Below are 16291 nucleotides of genomic sequence, written 5' to 3' on the forward strand. Positions count from 1 at the left end.
ACGAATCCATCGCCTTTGGTATTCTTTGTTTTACTCTGTTCCCATTACCTATTGCTTATTTTGGACATCTTTTCTGCTGTTTCCTTGTCTTTTTCTCAGGTGGATGCCTAAATAAAGCTTGTAAATTCTAGCAAAGCCACAGGGCTGTCAGGTCCTTGGACAAGCTCTCATTAATGCTGCAAGCCCCATTGATATTCAGTGAAGGCAAGCTGCTTAGCCCTCATTTGACTGGTATTTTTACTGCCTTTGTCCATTCATATACTGTCCTTGATCTATGAGAAATTATCAAAAGTGAAGTAATTATTAAAATGACTAACATGAAATATATTCATACATATCATAATAAACAGGACATGGGTAGTTCATGGGATTTTTTCAGTGGGTTGAATCATAGCTTCAGTTTTCAAATGCATAGTCTTACTCCACAATACTCAATGTTCCCCAGTCTGTAGTTAGGAGCAATGTGTCATACGGTTTACTATAATTTGGATTTGAACAACCAGGCAACCATGTCATGCTTATCTCTAGCTACATATTGAGGCTTTCTGCCTTTGTATTACTAGCACGCTATTATTTCTCAAATAAAATTATGATTTTTGTAAATCTTACTACCCATCTGGGAAAACCAACACTTCATAACACGTTATGTAGTACTCAACACATTTGAAAGTTTCCCCTGGGTGCACAAAAATCCAAAGCCTAATGTATTTCCTTCTGTTTTTATGGGATACTTTTTATTTTGAAGAAATGTGTTGTCCTCTTCTCACCTCATCTTCTGTTTCTCCCTTATGACCAATGCATTTGTCACTGTTTAAACTCCTCTTACTTTGTGTTTTTCTACATTTCTCCCATCATGTATCCCACTAATGCCCCCTCTGCAGTCTCCGCTGTTCTGTAAATGGCTGAAATGTTGGCAGGCGTCTTCTCTGAATCTCCCTATTGTCCTGTTATTCAGTTTTTATAGCTCACACTCCTCCTCTGCTTCTTGTCTCCTCTCAAACCAGACACCAGAGAGCTGCTGGGGGAGATGGACGGCATCGATGTGCTGCTCCAGCAACTGTCCGTAAGTCCTTGTGTGGTTTAGACAATCATGCTATTTTTAGTTCTATACCACTGTTTCTGTTGAAGTACTCAGACACTTTTTAAAGGTGGCCTTTGTAACTTTTTGATTGGGGACCCGTCATGAGCTTGTTCTATGGATACGTCATTGCTCTGCCTGGAATGTTTCACAATATGACATTAAACAGCTTTTCTGTATATTTATTAAATTACAGGTGCTTTTATAGCTTAAAAATACTGGCACTCTGACTGTGGACGTGACCTGGTTTGTTCTCCATGAAGATACTGTGAACCATTCCAGACAAAGCTATAACATCTACATGGAGAAAAACATCGGACTCTCCACCAGAAAAGTTAAACAATGCACCTTTTAAAGACGATCTTATTATTAGTATTACGCATCTGTTGGAGTCTATTAACTGCTAACATATTTAGATCACTATGTTACTTTTTTTTGAAAATGCTATACTCTGCTATAATGCTATAATGTAAATGTTTAATTAGTTTCAATTTAGTATTTGATGCTTTGAGTCCCTGCTTGCCTTGCTAAGTCACCCCCCCCTTTCAGAGTTATCACAACACAAGCCGTGTAATGAAACTGCTGCACATCACATCAGGTTTGAAAAGTTGTGGTGTATTGTTTTGGATCGTGCTTTTATGGACAATCATATTGCTAACTGCAAGAAGGTATACTGTAGTGCCCAGGAGCGATCGCAAAATCACTGAAACATGCATGGATGATATAATAAACTTCTTCAGGTGTGTTTTTGATGAGGAAACAAAATTATAAAATGGTAGAATGCAGCTTAAAGTTGTATTTGCATAATACCACCTCTTTTGTGTAATTACTGCTCTTTCCCTGGAAACCATCATTATAACAATAGAAAAAGTTTCAAATGATATTTATGCAGTCATATATTAATCAGCCTTTAATTTAGCATTACAATTATGCTATTTACCTTATTGGGCATTTTAGGAAATTCATTATATTCATTATCAACTTTTATTTACTGGCCTACCATAAAGAACTTTAACAGCTTTTTCTTCTTATTTATTAATTTTTTTCCAAATAAATGTGTAAATAAAAATAAAACAAAAAACAGAACGCAGTTCATGTCAGCTTTGTCAAACTACCTATGTTGGTAATAATTTTGCTCTGTAATGTACATTGCCTTATGCAGATGTCTAACAAAAAGTCTTGAAAATCCTAAAATCCAGTCATTTTGAAGCAAATCAAGTTTATCTATAAAGCACCTTTAAAACAATTATATCTTACCAAAGGGCTAAACAACAATAAAAATAAATAAATAAACAACACGGTGTAAATATGTTGACAGTAACACTGAATGTGTTTGTTCAGGTATTCAAACGTCACAACCCGTCCACAGCGGAGGAGCAGGAAATGATGGAAAACCTGTTTGATGCTCTGTGTTCATGTCTAATGTTGCCCAGTAACAGAGACCGCTTCCTCAAAGGGGAGGGACTTCAGCTCATGAATCTCATGCTCAGGTGAGAACATCACTTAAGCTTCAGATAGAGCAATGTCTACACAACACATAACAAATCACACTGTCACGATAACAAATTTTGAAGTGCGATATATTGCTGAAGTAAATATACAGACGATAAATGATAATATTAAAACACATTTTTTTCATGAACACAAAAACCCAAGAACAGATTTAAACCACGAAACTATTCTAAATCTACAATATTGTAAAAAATCATGAGCTGCTATAAATAAACAGCAGAATGAAACAGCTCAGTAGTTAGTAGTTGGACTCTGTAATGAGTCATAGAAGTTATTAATTCAACTTTTTATGGCTTAAGTGCAACAAAGTACACCCAATAAATACTGATCCCCCAAAATATATTTGCAACTTTCATTTATTGAGTGATAAGTTGATATAGCAATTATCGTGACACACCTATATAATGACACACACACACACATCTAAGGGTAAAGCACATATAAAATTAAAGCAGTGAAGGGTGTTGATTAAAAAAAAAGTTAGGGGGTCACACTCTGTTTCATGAGTAGAGTATTTATAAATTTTTAAAAGCAAGACCTTCAAACTGAACACTCACAAAATAAAGAAAGAGGTACAGCATAAATTAAATTCAGCTTTAATTTTAAAATAGACCATGTTGTTAACTATCAAAAACATCAACCATATCTAAACAACTACTACTCTCTTGCATCCAATCTCACTAACCACATTTATAGGGCTTATATTGTGCTTATTTCTGATCTTTGTTATAATGATATTGTTTCCTCATCAAAAACAAACCTGGAGTTGTGTTTTGTTTCATTCACACACACAAAACCTGCATATTTTTTCAGTCCTGGAATGGTTAATCTCTACTGAACTGAAGGTAAAAAGTAGCTGTTAACTACTAAAACTACTGCTTCTTGCCATCACAAAGTGGAACAGAGCATTTTTAGCTTTGTAGATGTAGACAGACTAATAATAACCCATTCTTCAAACATGTCTGAATGAAACAAAACATAACTCCAGGTATGTTATTGATTTTAACATGATTAAAAGTTCACATATGTAAATGTTGCATAATATAGAACCTATTTTGCACTAGTTTTAGCTGAACTGACTGTTGTTCGCAAACATATTTCATGCATTGCTCCATGTGACATTGACCACGTGAATGTGTAGTATGTCAGATGTCTGGTTTGCCTTCACAAAACACACAGTGCATTGCTGCTTGTGGCCCTTTCAGCCGTCCATCATATTTAATACATCCGTCCAGACAGGCACACTCAGCAGCTGAAATATGTGTCCCTCCTCCCACATAAACACTGTCATCTGTCATTGGTGGGAACAGAGGAAGTGACATGGCACAGACGGCTACATTTCCTGAACCTAGACAAGGAGAGGAGGAAGAGGAGGAGGAGGAGGAGGAGGAGGAACAGTTGGTGTTGCTCATCCTGCCATCGTTTAATGACAATAAACAGATGAGGATCAGATTTGCACAACACATGGTTCGATTTAGTTGATAATAATGAGCCAGCTTGCAAACTGATGCAAAATATCTGTGTCTTTTTGGATATTGAAGACTAATTGTAACAGTTGGCTTCATTAATAGTCATTTGTCACTTTGAAACGAGAAACCGGAAAAACATATTTTAATGGAATCTATAATAAGTGCCCTCTCTTTCCCCAAATGAACTATATTGAATTATTTGTGTACTACAGCTGCTCCTGTATTTACTTCCCTAAACTAATGTTATCCTTAAAACATGTCTACAATAAGACAAATCCATATTTTTAACATTTACCCAAGCCAGTTCAGCTGACTCATTCAAATTTGGTATAGTATCTGTATCTTTTCATTAATATCATTGAAGAGAGGATATTTTACTTCTATGGGGTAGTATCTGCTAACACCTATCATATTTTTTGTTTATTTACACATAATCTTACAGGTAAACCTAAGGAAGGTTTGAATATGGTAGAGATTGCTAAAATACTCAAACATGAATGGATGAAATCTAAAACCTCTTCAAGCATGTTTTTAATTAAATTACAGGTGGTTTTAAAGCTCAAAAATACTCAAAAAAAAAAAGAGGCATTCTGACTGAGCGGGGTTGCAGTTTGGAAGATAGAAAGGTTTAATACTATAATGTGAAACATTACAGAGAAAGCAATAACATCTCCATAGAGAAAAGCATTTGAAGGACTCGTCATCAGAAACTTTACATAATGCACTTTTAGTTAAAAAAAACAGTCTCATTTGTATTTCTTAATCCTCAGAGAAAAGAAAATGTCCCGAACTAGTGCTCTGAAAGTTCTGGACCACGGAATGATAGGACCCGAGGGTGCCGACAACTGCCATAAATTTGTGGACATCCTGGGCCTGAGAACCATCTTTCCCCTTTTCATGAAAACCCCCAAAAAGATGAAGAAAACTGGGACTTCAGAGAAAGAGCATGAAGGTCAGTCATGTTTTTGATATCAGATTGCTCAGAAGACCAATCTAATTAATGTGATTATAACTGTTACCCAGGGGTCAGTCCTGTCTAACCGCCTTCCTTCACGCTGTGGCGTCTCCTCTCTCAGACACTCTCTAATCTGCTTGTATCACGCTTTGCTGCCTCCTTGTTCTGTCAGTTTATACTATCAGTCCCATCTTGATTGATTTTGCGGCCTCAGCGCCAGAACCTCTTGTCTTTGACTGGAGCACAAACACGAATGGCACGAACAGTCTTTTTTTTTTTCTCTCTCTCTTAAGAAAAACTCAAAATATTGCCACTATATAGATGGCAAGACCACTGTAGTCATAGCTGCCCTGGGACAGACTGACCGAGACATGCTTGCCTTTTTGTGGTATCTTGATCTTTCATCTCTCACTCTCACTGGAGCGGGATTCAAAATATCAGTCTTCCTTTTTCGTCCAGTGGTGGTTTAACGGTATCAATATCATATGCAATATATCAACTATCGCATGTATCGTATTAAATCATGAGAGGCCCTGCGATTCCCAGCCCCAGAGTGAAGGATGCTTTTTTAAATTATACATAATGAAAAAAAAAGACAAAAAAAATCCTCCCACAACCTCTCCACACTCATCACACACACAACTACATACAACAAATTGTGTATTTTTCAGTAAATGTAGGCTAAATAATATATCTAGTAGTAGTATAGTACAGAACCTGCTAAAGTATTGGGTATCCATGCTGTCTTCACCCCACTACAAAGCTGTAGTTGGCTGATATCACAGATACAGACCGCTCTGGGTGAGTGTCCAAATCCTGTCTTGTTCCATGTCCTGGTTTAACTGTTGGGACAGCTTATCTGGAAGTGCCTTCCTGCTGCTGCTGGAAGAGGTCAAAGGTTAATTTGTCCTGTCCCTGGGAGAGGCACAGCACAATGGAGGACAATTTGTTCTCCACAGCAAGCATGAGGAGTCCACTGGAACCGGACAGCCTTTAATTAACACAGGCATACAGAGAGAGTGGAGAGCGCCTATTTGGAATAATGCTATTGGACATAAGACAGATGCTAGTGAAGGTTAAAAAAAATTCTGACACTGTAAAGCAAGGAAAATGTTAACGTGATCAGCCTGGATCATATTACCTGCATTACAAACGTGGGCTGATGAAAACCTTTTGAGATGTTACGATTTTTGAATAAGCAACAGTATATGAACATTTCATTAATCCCAGGTTTATTTATTGTTTGTAATAACTGTTTATAAAGCAATATATCTTACTCCAAAATCACACAATGAATAATGTTTTAGATAATTTTTTAATTAAAGATGCAACGATCCAGCTTTTTTAGTTCTGATACGATTCCAATATTACAGTTTTAAGTATTTGCAGATACCCAATATCAGCCAATACCACTGAGAGACTGAAAACAGCATTTATGTCCTTAAAACTAAATTAAAATGAGACAAAACATATCCAAATGTGTGAAGTAGCTTGTTATTTATCACTCAGGTAACAACATAACAACTTTGTATAAATAAAATTCTTACATTATGAAACTTTTTGGGCGACTACACTCAGTAAATAGTTTTATTACATCGATTTATACAGTATGTCCAACCAGGATATTGGCTGAACCTATAATTTGGAACCAATATCTGGTACCAGTTTTAGATTTGTGCATCCCTATATTTAATGAAACTCTTTCTAATTAATATCTTCAGTTACAATGCGAAGTGTTGAATTTCCAAATTACACATCTTTTCTAATATTAATAGTAATAATATTAATATAATCCCTTATAATCAATTAATCCTGTTATTTGTTGTGACCCAAAAGAAATCCCATCAGACAACAAGCTACCCGCATTTTTCATATGCTAATCAGTGTATGAAAATTGTGATTCTCAAATGTCCGTAATTAAAAAATGCCTCTCTTTCTTTCTTTTCAGCCAGTCTGTATAGGATTTCCCATTATCATGCATTGATTGGTCTCAGTGCTATTGGCGGATTGAGACGCGTGTCATAATACACAGAGCGGTCCCTCCCACTCTGTTAGCATGCTAATTGAAAACTCAGCCAATCAAGTGCTCCTCTAAAATAACACAATAGCTCTGTAGATTAATTAACTATCAGGCGCTTCAAACATAAGTAATTAGGCTTCACAGACTCCTCCATCCTCCTCTTCCTCTGTCCTCCTCCTCAACATTCTGTCTTTGTGTCTTCTAAATCCTTTCTGTAACTGATGCAGCACAAATAGGCCGGAATTGCCAGAGGACATTAGCATTCAAACCCCCATCTAACTAATAGAGACATTTGCAGTGGGCATAAGTAAGTGGATCTAATGCACCTTTGCATATTATCATCTGCTGAATATTCTGCTGGATACTTTGCTACTTCAATTGGTGATACTGATAACTGATACAAAATTAAAAATCGCTTGTCCCTTCAACATTCTGTTTGAATCCAGAAAGGTCTGGGATTGGACCATAGAGCGTGAAAAACCTCTGTCCAAACATGAGATGATCCAACCACATCTGCTAATTTGTATCACGTTTCTCTGAAATACATCTCCTTCAGAAAAAAATATAGAACTTCTTTTACCTGAGGTAAGTAAATAGTTTCTCAGTCCTTCGTGTTGTTTTTCCCCTTTTTTACCTGTAAACAGTCATGTTTGTTTTTGGCACGAACAGACCATGCATCTCTCTGATTGCTTAATCCACCTGTCAATCACACCTTTTGCAATCCGGGAGACACTATATGGCTCCAGATCCACTCGTTTTTATAAAGTTTTGTCAAAGCTTGTAGTTCTGGCTGGCCAGGGAAGAGAATTTGTTATTGTTTTAGATTTATGCCAGATTCTCTCAGTACATTCCTCTTGTTGTGTAACACTTCATGATAATCTGCAGTATCTTCATTTGATCTACACATTTCATATACTGAAAGTGGTTGCACATGGTTTCAACAGTCTCTTTTCTGCATGTTCATTTTGCAGTATTAGTAGTAATACCCAAATATATCTAGGCCAGGGGTCTCCAACCTGTCGCTCGGGATTTTTGAATTACACCTATTTTGTTGAATAAGTAAAATCTGATTAATTAAATGCCTTTTATCATTGTACGTGTATCATTTTAATTCCTAACTTTGTGCACTAATTAATAGTTTTTGTTTTATAGGGATCTAACTGTACCTCATCTAAGGCTTGCCATGGCTCTTGTATATACTCAATTTCTTATAACGAGTAGCTCTGGCATTTTCATTTGTACAGGTAGCTCACCAGAGAAAAAATACTTTGGCTTTATGCATCTGCCAATACCAGTTTTCAACCAATACTAGTGCAGAGACTGAAAATATAATAAATTTTCTTTAAACAGAAACATTGTATGGTAAAAAATAATCCAAATGTGTTTTGTAACTGTTATTTATTCTGTTTGCAGGACAGTTTAGTAAAATTAAAAGTGTAATATGAGACCGTCTGGGCCAACATTAGCTGGTGAACTGTCTCATTACATCCTTTTTTTAGTGCCAACAACACTAAGAAAAATTAAAATTAAAATAAAAAGCAAAAAATAGCTGATTTGAATTACAAAAAAAAAAATTAATGAATCTTGCAGTGTAATCTTCCAAACAAGTTTTGCCCCATGCAAAAAATATTTTACCATTTATTTCTGTCAGTATTGCCCACCCCTAAATCCAAATCACCTTACAATATTGGTCCCTGCTCATACCAAAATGTGCATGATTGATAAAAAGACACTGGTTGCAGTTGTTGGTGGGTATATTTAGGAAGTTAATGATGCAGGAGAGAGCAGAAGAAAACATCTCATTACAAGGCAAAGCGGTAGTCACGTGCCCTACCTCCTTCATAAGTGTGCAGTGTTTGTTTGTTTAGTGAGACCGGGCACAGGGGCTGCACAGGGATCAAACATGGAGTCTTTCCTGTTTATTTTAGCGCTACACTCACTAACAGCCCTGGGTGTAGTGCTTGGCCTTATCAAGGATGAATGCTAAACCTTGAAATTCTGCTCAGAGCCTTGTAGTGCTGCTGGAACTTTGTGTTTTTGCCTAAAGGGGGAAATTAGACTTGCAAAAGCGAAATGGAGGCTGAAGTAGCCTCAGAAAATACTGCATTGGTCTCTAGTGGTATGTTTGAAACCCTTTTAAGACACATCTTGCATGGCAGTGGTGCCATATGCTCTCACGTTACACGCAGTACTTTTAAGAGTAGTTTGCAGTTTTATTGTACTTTTTTGGATGGTGTAGGCCAACAATGCAGGTGAGTTCTTTACTAGTGAATGCAGGAAGAGATTCATTATACAGTACTACAAGAATCTCAACTTCCCCAGTACTTAATGCAAAAAAATGCAAATCTGGTCACTGATGAATCTCCCCGAGTTCACGTGGCCATGACAGAATGACAGAAGACAGGAAAATATATCACAGGTGACTATAAAAACATCAGTAAGTGAAGCACTAAACTATAGGTGTTGTTTTTGTTTTACATGCCTCACTGGAAAAAAAATTAATAAAAATCTGATTGCATCACATCATGTTTGATCCTCTATAACAAATATAGAAAGGTCATTATGAATGTGCCAGGCAACTGTTCTTCTAAATGAAGAAAGGAAAAGTGGAATGAACTTTGCAAGATTTCATAAAACTATTTTGTTAATAGATACATTTGAGATTATTTTACACTCCAGATCCATCATTTATGATGCAAGATCTCATTTTATTAAGAGCTTTGATTTACTTTTTCATTTTACCTCTTTCATTACGTTCTCCCCGCCTTTCTCAGATAAGATTTAATAGACAGTTACAAAGCGTGACCACAGAGCGTGAAATGAGTGAAGCATTTGAGAAGAGTACTTATCTGAAATTAATGATGAAATGTTATGTCCATATCTGAGCTGGAAAAACCAAATCAAACCACATTCTTGTGTTTGATCAAAGGCTGCCCCATGGGTCAAACCCTGCAGCACTAATGGCGACTGTGTTATAATAATAATAATAATAGTAGTAATAATAGAGTTTATTTATATTGCACTTTACATTTGAAAAACAAATCTGAAAGTGCTACAGTCAGTTTAATATCACACATATGTTGTCCTGCACAATCTTGATATTGGGTACCAGACAAGCACTTATTGTATACCTCTGTATAGTCTAAATCTGTGTATCTGTCCCTCTGAACCACCACTGCCACTATATTACAAGTTGCAATAACATACAATACTGACAACATCAGCAGCCAAAAAGTTACCAATAGTACACCTTTAATATAGATGGGGATCAGCTAAATTGAATATTGTGAAAAAGCAGCTTATTGGTAAAATTTAAGAAGTTAATAGGTCTAGTCACTTAAAGAAATTATTTAGTTAAACTTTTGTGAATTCACGTCTTAGATATTTCATGGGAAAGTACAATGTAAGCACAATAGGAAAAACTGTCTCCTGCCCCCATTTGCGAGAATGACATCATCACATGAAAACCACCAGTACCTTAACAAGAATGTAACATTATGCCCATGTCTGAGCTGAGGGCAAAAAACATATAAAAAACATTTGATCAAAGCTTGTAACCCCAGTGGCACAATTCAAGATCTGTAACATTTTACAAGAGTCAGGTTTGATTTGGATCTACATTGTCAGAGTCATGCTGCATAATCCCATTATTGGTGCATTTTTGGAGGCAGAGATTTGCTGTGAGATCCTTCTGTAAAGAAGCATCTAATTAACATGGTGTTCACGTTTGGCGTCTCCCTTTGCCAGGGATTGATCATGTTCTGTTCTCTGTAAACACAGGCTCTAATGAAATATGCTGCAGGCCTTCTGATGTATGGAGAGGATTTTATACACAATGTTTAATATTGCAGTGGTTGAAGACAAACAAGGATGCACTAGTGAAAAAACAAGTTGAACATTTCAGAGCATTTAATTGAGTGCTTAATTCCTGAAATTATTAGCTGATCTAACATGTATGACATATTACATTAAGTGCAATAATGAATAATAGTTTAAATAATTTTGACTCATTTATAAGACACAGAAATTGCCATTTGAAACTGAACTGCCATTTGAAGTTTGTTTTTTTATATTTGGCGCAGATTAACAAAATAATAAACCTTTTTCATGTCTAGTATGAGCAGAGCTTTACCTCCTGAACTAGAATTATTTCAATTCCAGGTGTGCCAATGTACCTGTATGAGCTTGAGATGGACGGTATGGCCTGCCTTGCTCTACACACTGGAGGTCTTATTTAAGTTATTCTAAAAACATGAAATAATTAGCATTAATACATGCTTATAATTCAGTGACATTTCTGTCTCTCACATTCGTAGATGTCTTTGCTACTGATTGCTCACAGAGGGCCTATCTGTCACTCTCTCCTCTACCTACTGTTCCTCTGCTTCCTTCAGCTGTCAATATCCCAGGCCGGTCATTTGCATGTTAACTGGGTTCTATGGATCCCCTCGAGGCAGAGACGAGGCAAACGGTCGATGATAGCGGGTGATTGAAGGCTAACATTTGTACACAGTTAGCTGAATCCTAAAGGCTGTGCAGATGAGAGTGGCCCTGGTGTAATGGTAGTGTTGAACCTTGTTAAAACATGATGTACAGAAACTGCACATTTGCCTTAGAGCTAGCCCATGTTTTGCCTGGTTCTAAGTGCTGTGCTCAGTGTTTTCTATTTGACTTACATGCTAACTTGCAGCTTTCTTATAAACATTAATGGTTTAGCTTAGGGGCTGTGCAAAAAATTCAATTGATATTTGAAGTTCATATCAATTTGTATTCCATTGGCATTGGAATTTGCATTGGAAATGGCATTGTAAATACATGAAAGGCTGCTCACTGCGGTCATACAGTGACCAAAATTCAGCACAGGGCCATGCAGCACTGACTGCTTTAAAATCAGTAACTTCTAATCAAATGTTGGGGCTGCATGTTTAATGCAATAGTTTGTTTTAGAATACATTGAATAATTTTGTTTTTAGTTTTGACAATTTTAAGTAGTTTGCAGAACAGTTATAGTGGAAAGGGGGGAAAGTATAAAATTGTTTAGAAAATTCAATTTTGTAAAAAAAAAAAAACATAGCAAAGGAGAAATTCAGTTTTGTCAACTGGACTAAACTTTTGTCCAGTTGACAGAAATTAATTTCTCCTTTGCCACGGATCTACCTGGAAAACTGAGGGATTTTACAAAAAATAAAAAATAAAAATTAGGCAATATCGCTCAATCTTACTTTTGCTTCTGTGATTCTAGTATTGGTCTATAATATTATTCACTCATAGGGCAAGGTATTTGTGAGTGGCGATTTTGGGCTATACTGTTAAATATAGAACTATTATGTCTGAAATATATAGTGGCTTGTGAAGAGTGGCCTTGCATTATGCTGGATTTATGATAATAGTCACAAACTCAAGTAGTAAACCTGAATCAATGATTTGAGCAATGATATCTCGAGTGAGATTACAGTAAAATCAATACCCATATAGTATCTTTTCTTTTATTAAGTTCTGAAGGTCATACGTGTTTCTAAGGAATGTAACAACATTTGGCGCTGTCTCTTCATTTTGTGCTGATAAACGCTCTATAGTCCAGCGTCACAAATGTGGCTGGAGCAGATACTGTTCCATTTTCAGCTCCGTGGACAGAACAGTCCCACCAGATCAATAGCCCCCGACAGACCAGTGAGGTGGTGACATCAATTACTGCCCGATGAGGATGATAAAGTAGCATCCTCTCGGAAATGGCGGTTAGCCTGGTGTCAAAGTGCATGGGAAATACTGTGGTTCACAAGGAATTTTGGAATGGTCCAGCACAGGAAATATTTGATATGCTGCGTATTGACTGAGAAGATGCTGGTACTGTAATCCTGCTTTCGACATTAACATCATCGGTGGAGTGGTCGGATTGCCTGACCCACAGGCTGGCGGTGCCATTCCAGCTCTCACAGGTGAATCCTGTCGTTGTGTCCTTGGACAAGACACTTGACCTACCTTGCCCCCACTGTCTGCGTACACTGGTGTATGAAGGGGTGTGTGAATGGGTGAGTGGTTCCTTGTTGTAAAGCTCTTTGAGTGCCTTAAAGGTGGAAAAGCGCTATATAAAAATGTGACCATGACCATTTACCATATTCTGAAACATACACTGATAGAGGGCCTCATCTGCCTGAGGCGCTTTGATGATTAAACAGTCCAATATTTTCAGACTGTGGCTCTTCTTCTTACATGCTTTATTGGCGTCTCAGGGTCCCGTCTCGTCTTGCTGTACATGTTTGCTCTCAGAATGATATCTTTTATTGTGTGGTGTGTGTTTGATACCTTTTATTGTGTGATGTGTGTTTGCAGAGTGTGTGCAGGTTTAGCAGGTGCTTTAGCTTCGATTCCTTTTGCTCTCGAGTGCTGAGGAAGGACTCTGAGGGTCGTATGGGAGCACACAAAAGCAGCTGACAGCAAACACGACCCCTTTTAAAAAGCAGAAATGGGATTGATTCCTCTATGCCTGTTGCCTAGCAACTGCAAAGCCTTGTTGAGAGAGAATATTGACCTGTTGTTGATAAAGCCCAATTACATTTTCCCTGACTGTGTCTATCCTGAGATTTTACAATGTCATATTGTGCTTCCTCTGTGTACAGTCCATTGTCTCATCTGAATCACCAAAAAATAAATATTAGACTTTACAGTGGCCTTGTGCTATTGAGAGGGGACTATGAATTTCACTCGGGCAGAAAAGGTTTAACAAGGTTACCTCGATGAAAATGGAGAGCCTTGTTCTCACAAGACAATACGAGGGGGACTATTCAGTTGTAGCAGCTGTTATTCTGCTCACATTAAAACACAGTTTGGCCTTGACTAACATGTTTTGTCATTAATAGTTCCACTGCTGTGAGCTCATTTTCACGTTAACGCTAAGGTCTATCAGATTAAAACATTACTAATGATGGTTTACTTCATTTTAATTATTATGATTTTTTTGATCTACTATTATTTTTTATTTTTACAAATAAGCTTCTTTTTTCTGTAATTTTTGACATTGTTTTATTTTGCACAAGGTTTAACAAGGACTGATCACTGGATGCAGATGGCTGGCTCCTGTTCCTAACATAGATAATTAATGCTTCTCCTCACGAACTCCACCAGTGCAGCTAGAGCCAATCTCCTACAGAAATGTCACCATGGCGTACATATTTATTTACACATTTAGCTGCAGCACTTAAAATGTAATTGATTTCTAAATTTCATTAGTTTGTCTCTGGTTTGTTGTGTGCAGTGACTGTAAAGGATCTGGAGCCTGCGTGCTGTAATTACAAATGTTCCAGTGCTAATCGATCTGTTCTTTCACAGAGCGGTGGACTTGTATGAACAATTCCACTTGTGCCCAAAGCCTGACTAATGTTTTTGGATCTGAAATTGAAGCTTGCTTTTTGTTTGTTTTTCCACAGAGCATGTGTGCTCCATCATCGCCTCCATGTTGCGGAACCTCAAGTCTCAACAGAGAAGCAGGCTACTCACCAAGTTCACTGAGAATGACTGTGAGAAGGTTTGTATCTGTTCCTGTATCTTTTATGGTTTAAATTCATTCTATTCTATTTATGGCAAAATCGCTATTGAAGATAATATGAATGAACCTTTCATAATGAACCTATTTGTGAAACAGGTTGCTAATGAAAATGTTTTTCTTAAACGCTGCTTGTGAAAATTATTTTCTTAACGGTTTATGAGGGCAAGGGTAAGAATTCCAGGAGTTTATTTGCGTTAAAATGTAATGACTGAAATAAAGCACTGAAAGTAAATACTTAAAACTAAAGGTATTAAATGAATACACTTTGAATTCAATACTACCCTCACAATTTTTGGATAATGTTTTTCACTTTGATGTAGTAAAAGTTTAAAATGGCTTTCCAAACTCCAAATATTGTGATTTTCTTTATCAAAGGGATCTGTGTATGTAAGTGTACCTGAATAATTTAGGTCGATTTGTTAATGAGCGCAACCTTTTTCACAGGACTGTATGTCCTCTGTCTGTATGTCAGCTACTGTCCACTTTAGCTCTACCCTTACTCACTTTCTTGTGTATACGCAGCAGGTTCACTGTGTGGGCTCACACCTTATCATCACTGCCTATTTATCACATTACTATACTATTACTATGTCAATCTCCTCTGACATCTCTCAGCTTCATAAAGAAGTATCAAACCTCTGTAATCACTGTACTCTCTGTAGTTTCTCTATTGTTTTATTCTTCTAATTACCTACTTCTGGCATACACATGAACTTCCTCTCATATTTGCTTAAGGCCATCTGACAGACTTTTGTTAATGTGGAGGCTGCAGTTCATGTTACTGCTTCTTACATCCCCCATCCGGTCTTTTTAGTACACTGGTATTGAATGTCCTAAATTTTTGTAGAATAGTAGAGGCACTACTCCTTTTTGGGTCAGATGCTGTCTCCAGGTTTAAACGACAAATAAATGATGACGATATAGTAGGCTCATATTAATGTGCCATGATAACACACATTTTACTCAACTGTTAGTGCTCAGTTTTCCATTCTGTCCCTTACTCTGACTCACTCACTCTCCCTGCAGGTTGATCGGCTAATGGAGCTGTACTTTAAATACCTGGAGGCTGTTCAACAGGCCGACAAGAGGATCGAAGGAGAAAAGCATGTAAGACTTTCACCATTCTATACCCATCACCTTCCTCTTTCTCTGTTGTGCCTTCTGCTGTCACGTATCACTGTCAGAGAATACACCTCCAGCTCTAATTGGTCATACGGACATGACAGAGAAGATGTTCAGTACCAAACAAAAACAGCACCAGACATTTTCTTCATATTTGACTTGAAAGAGACAATAGTTTGACGTGACATTTCTTAATATTATCTGAGGTGACATATTTACCAATAATGTTTCAGTTGTTTCAGTTGATTGACACTTTCAAGAGATTTCATTGGTATTAAACGTGACATGTTCAATCAGTGCCCAATTGTACTGCACAGTCTTAAGTTGAGATTTTTGCGGTTTTGAGTTGTTTTGCCGATACTGCTATACTGATAGTTTCGAATCCAGAGAAACCAATGGTGAGTAAGCTTTATCTTTAGGCCAATACGCTTTATTTTTTGGCCAGTATGTAGAGCTTATTTTTGATAATGGTCCCCCAAATCTTGTAATTCTGTTATTTAAATTTACTGAAGACTTACCCACAGTTCTTTTTTACCACCAACCTATTGAGAAAGCAGTGTGGTCACATTTTGTGTAGTTACCTCTTCACACT

At 37.1% G+C, this 16291-nt stretch overlaps 1 protein-coding gene across 1 annotated transcript in view; it reads left to right on the forward strand.

The window, feature by feature from the left end:
• The window catches only part of ctnnbl1 (catenin, beta like 1), a 53157-nt gene that overhangs the window by 11804 nt on the left and 25062 nt on the right, over positions 1 to 16291 (forward strand). Inside the window, exons 9-13 of the mRNA XM_020922342.2 lie at positions 1005 to 1063; positions 2420 to 2568; positions 4830 to 5011; positions 14459 to 14556; positions 15604 to 15684. Coding sequence (XP_020778001.1) covers positions 1005 to 1063; positions 2420 to 2568; positions 4830 to 5011; positions 14459 to 14556; positions 15604 to 15684 — 569 coding nt within the window. The remainder of the gene's footprint in view (positions 1 to 1004; positions 1064 to 2419; positions 2569 to 4829; positions 5012 to 14458; positions 14557 to 15603; positions 15685 to 16291) is intronic.

The sequence above is a fragment of the Boleophthalmus pectinirostris genome, unplaced genomic scaffold (genome assembly GCF_026225935.1).
Source record: "Boleophthalmus pectinirostris isolate CB_2022bp ecotype Guang Dong unplaced genomic scaffold, ASM2622593v1 HiC_scaffold_8, whole genome shotgun sequence".
Lineage (NCBI taxonomy): Eukaryota > Metazoa > Chordata > Actinopteri > Gobiiformes > Gobiidae > Boleophthalmus > Boleophthalmus pectinirostris.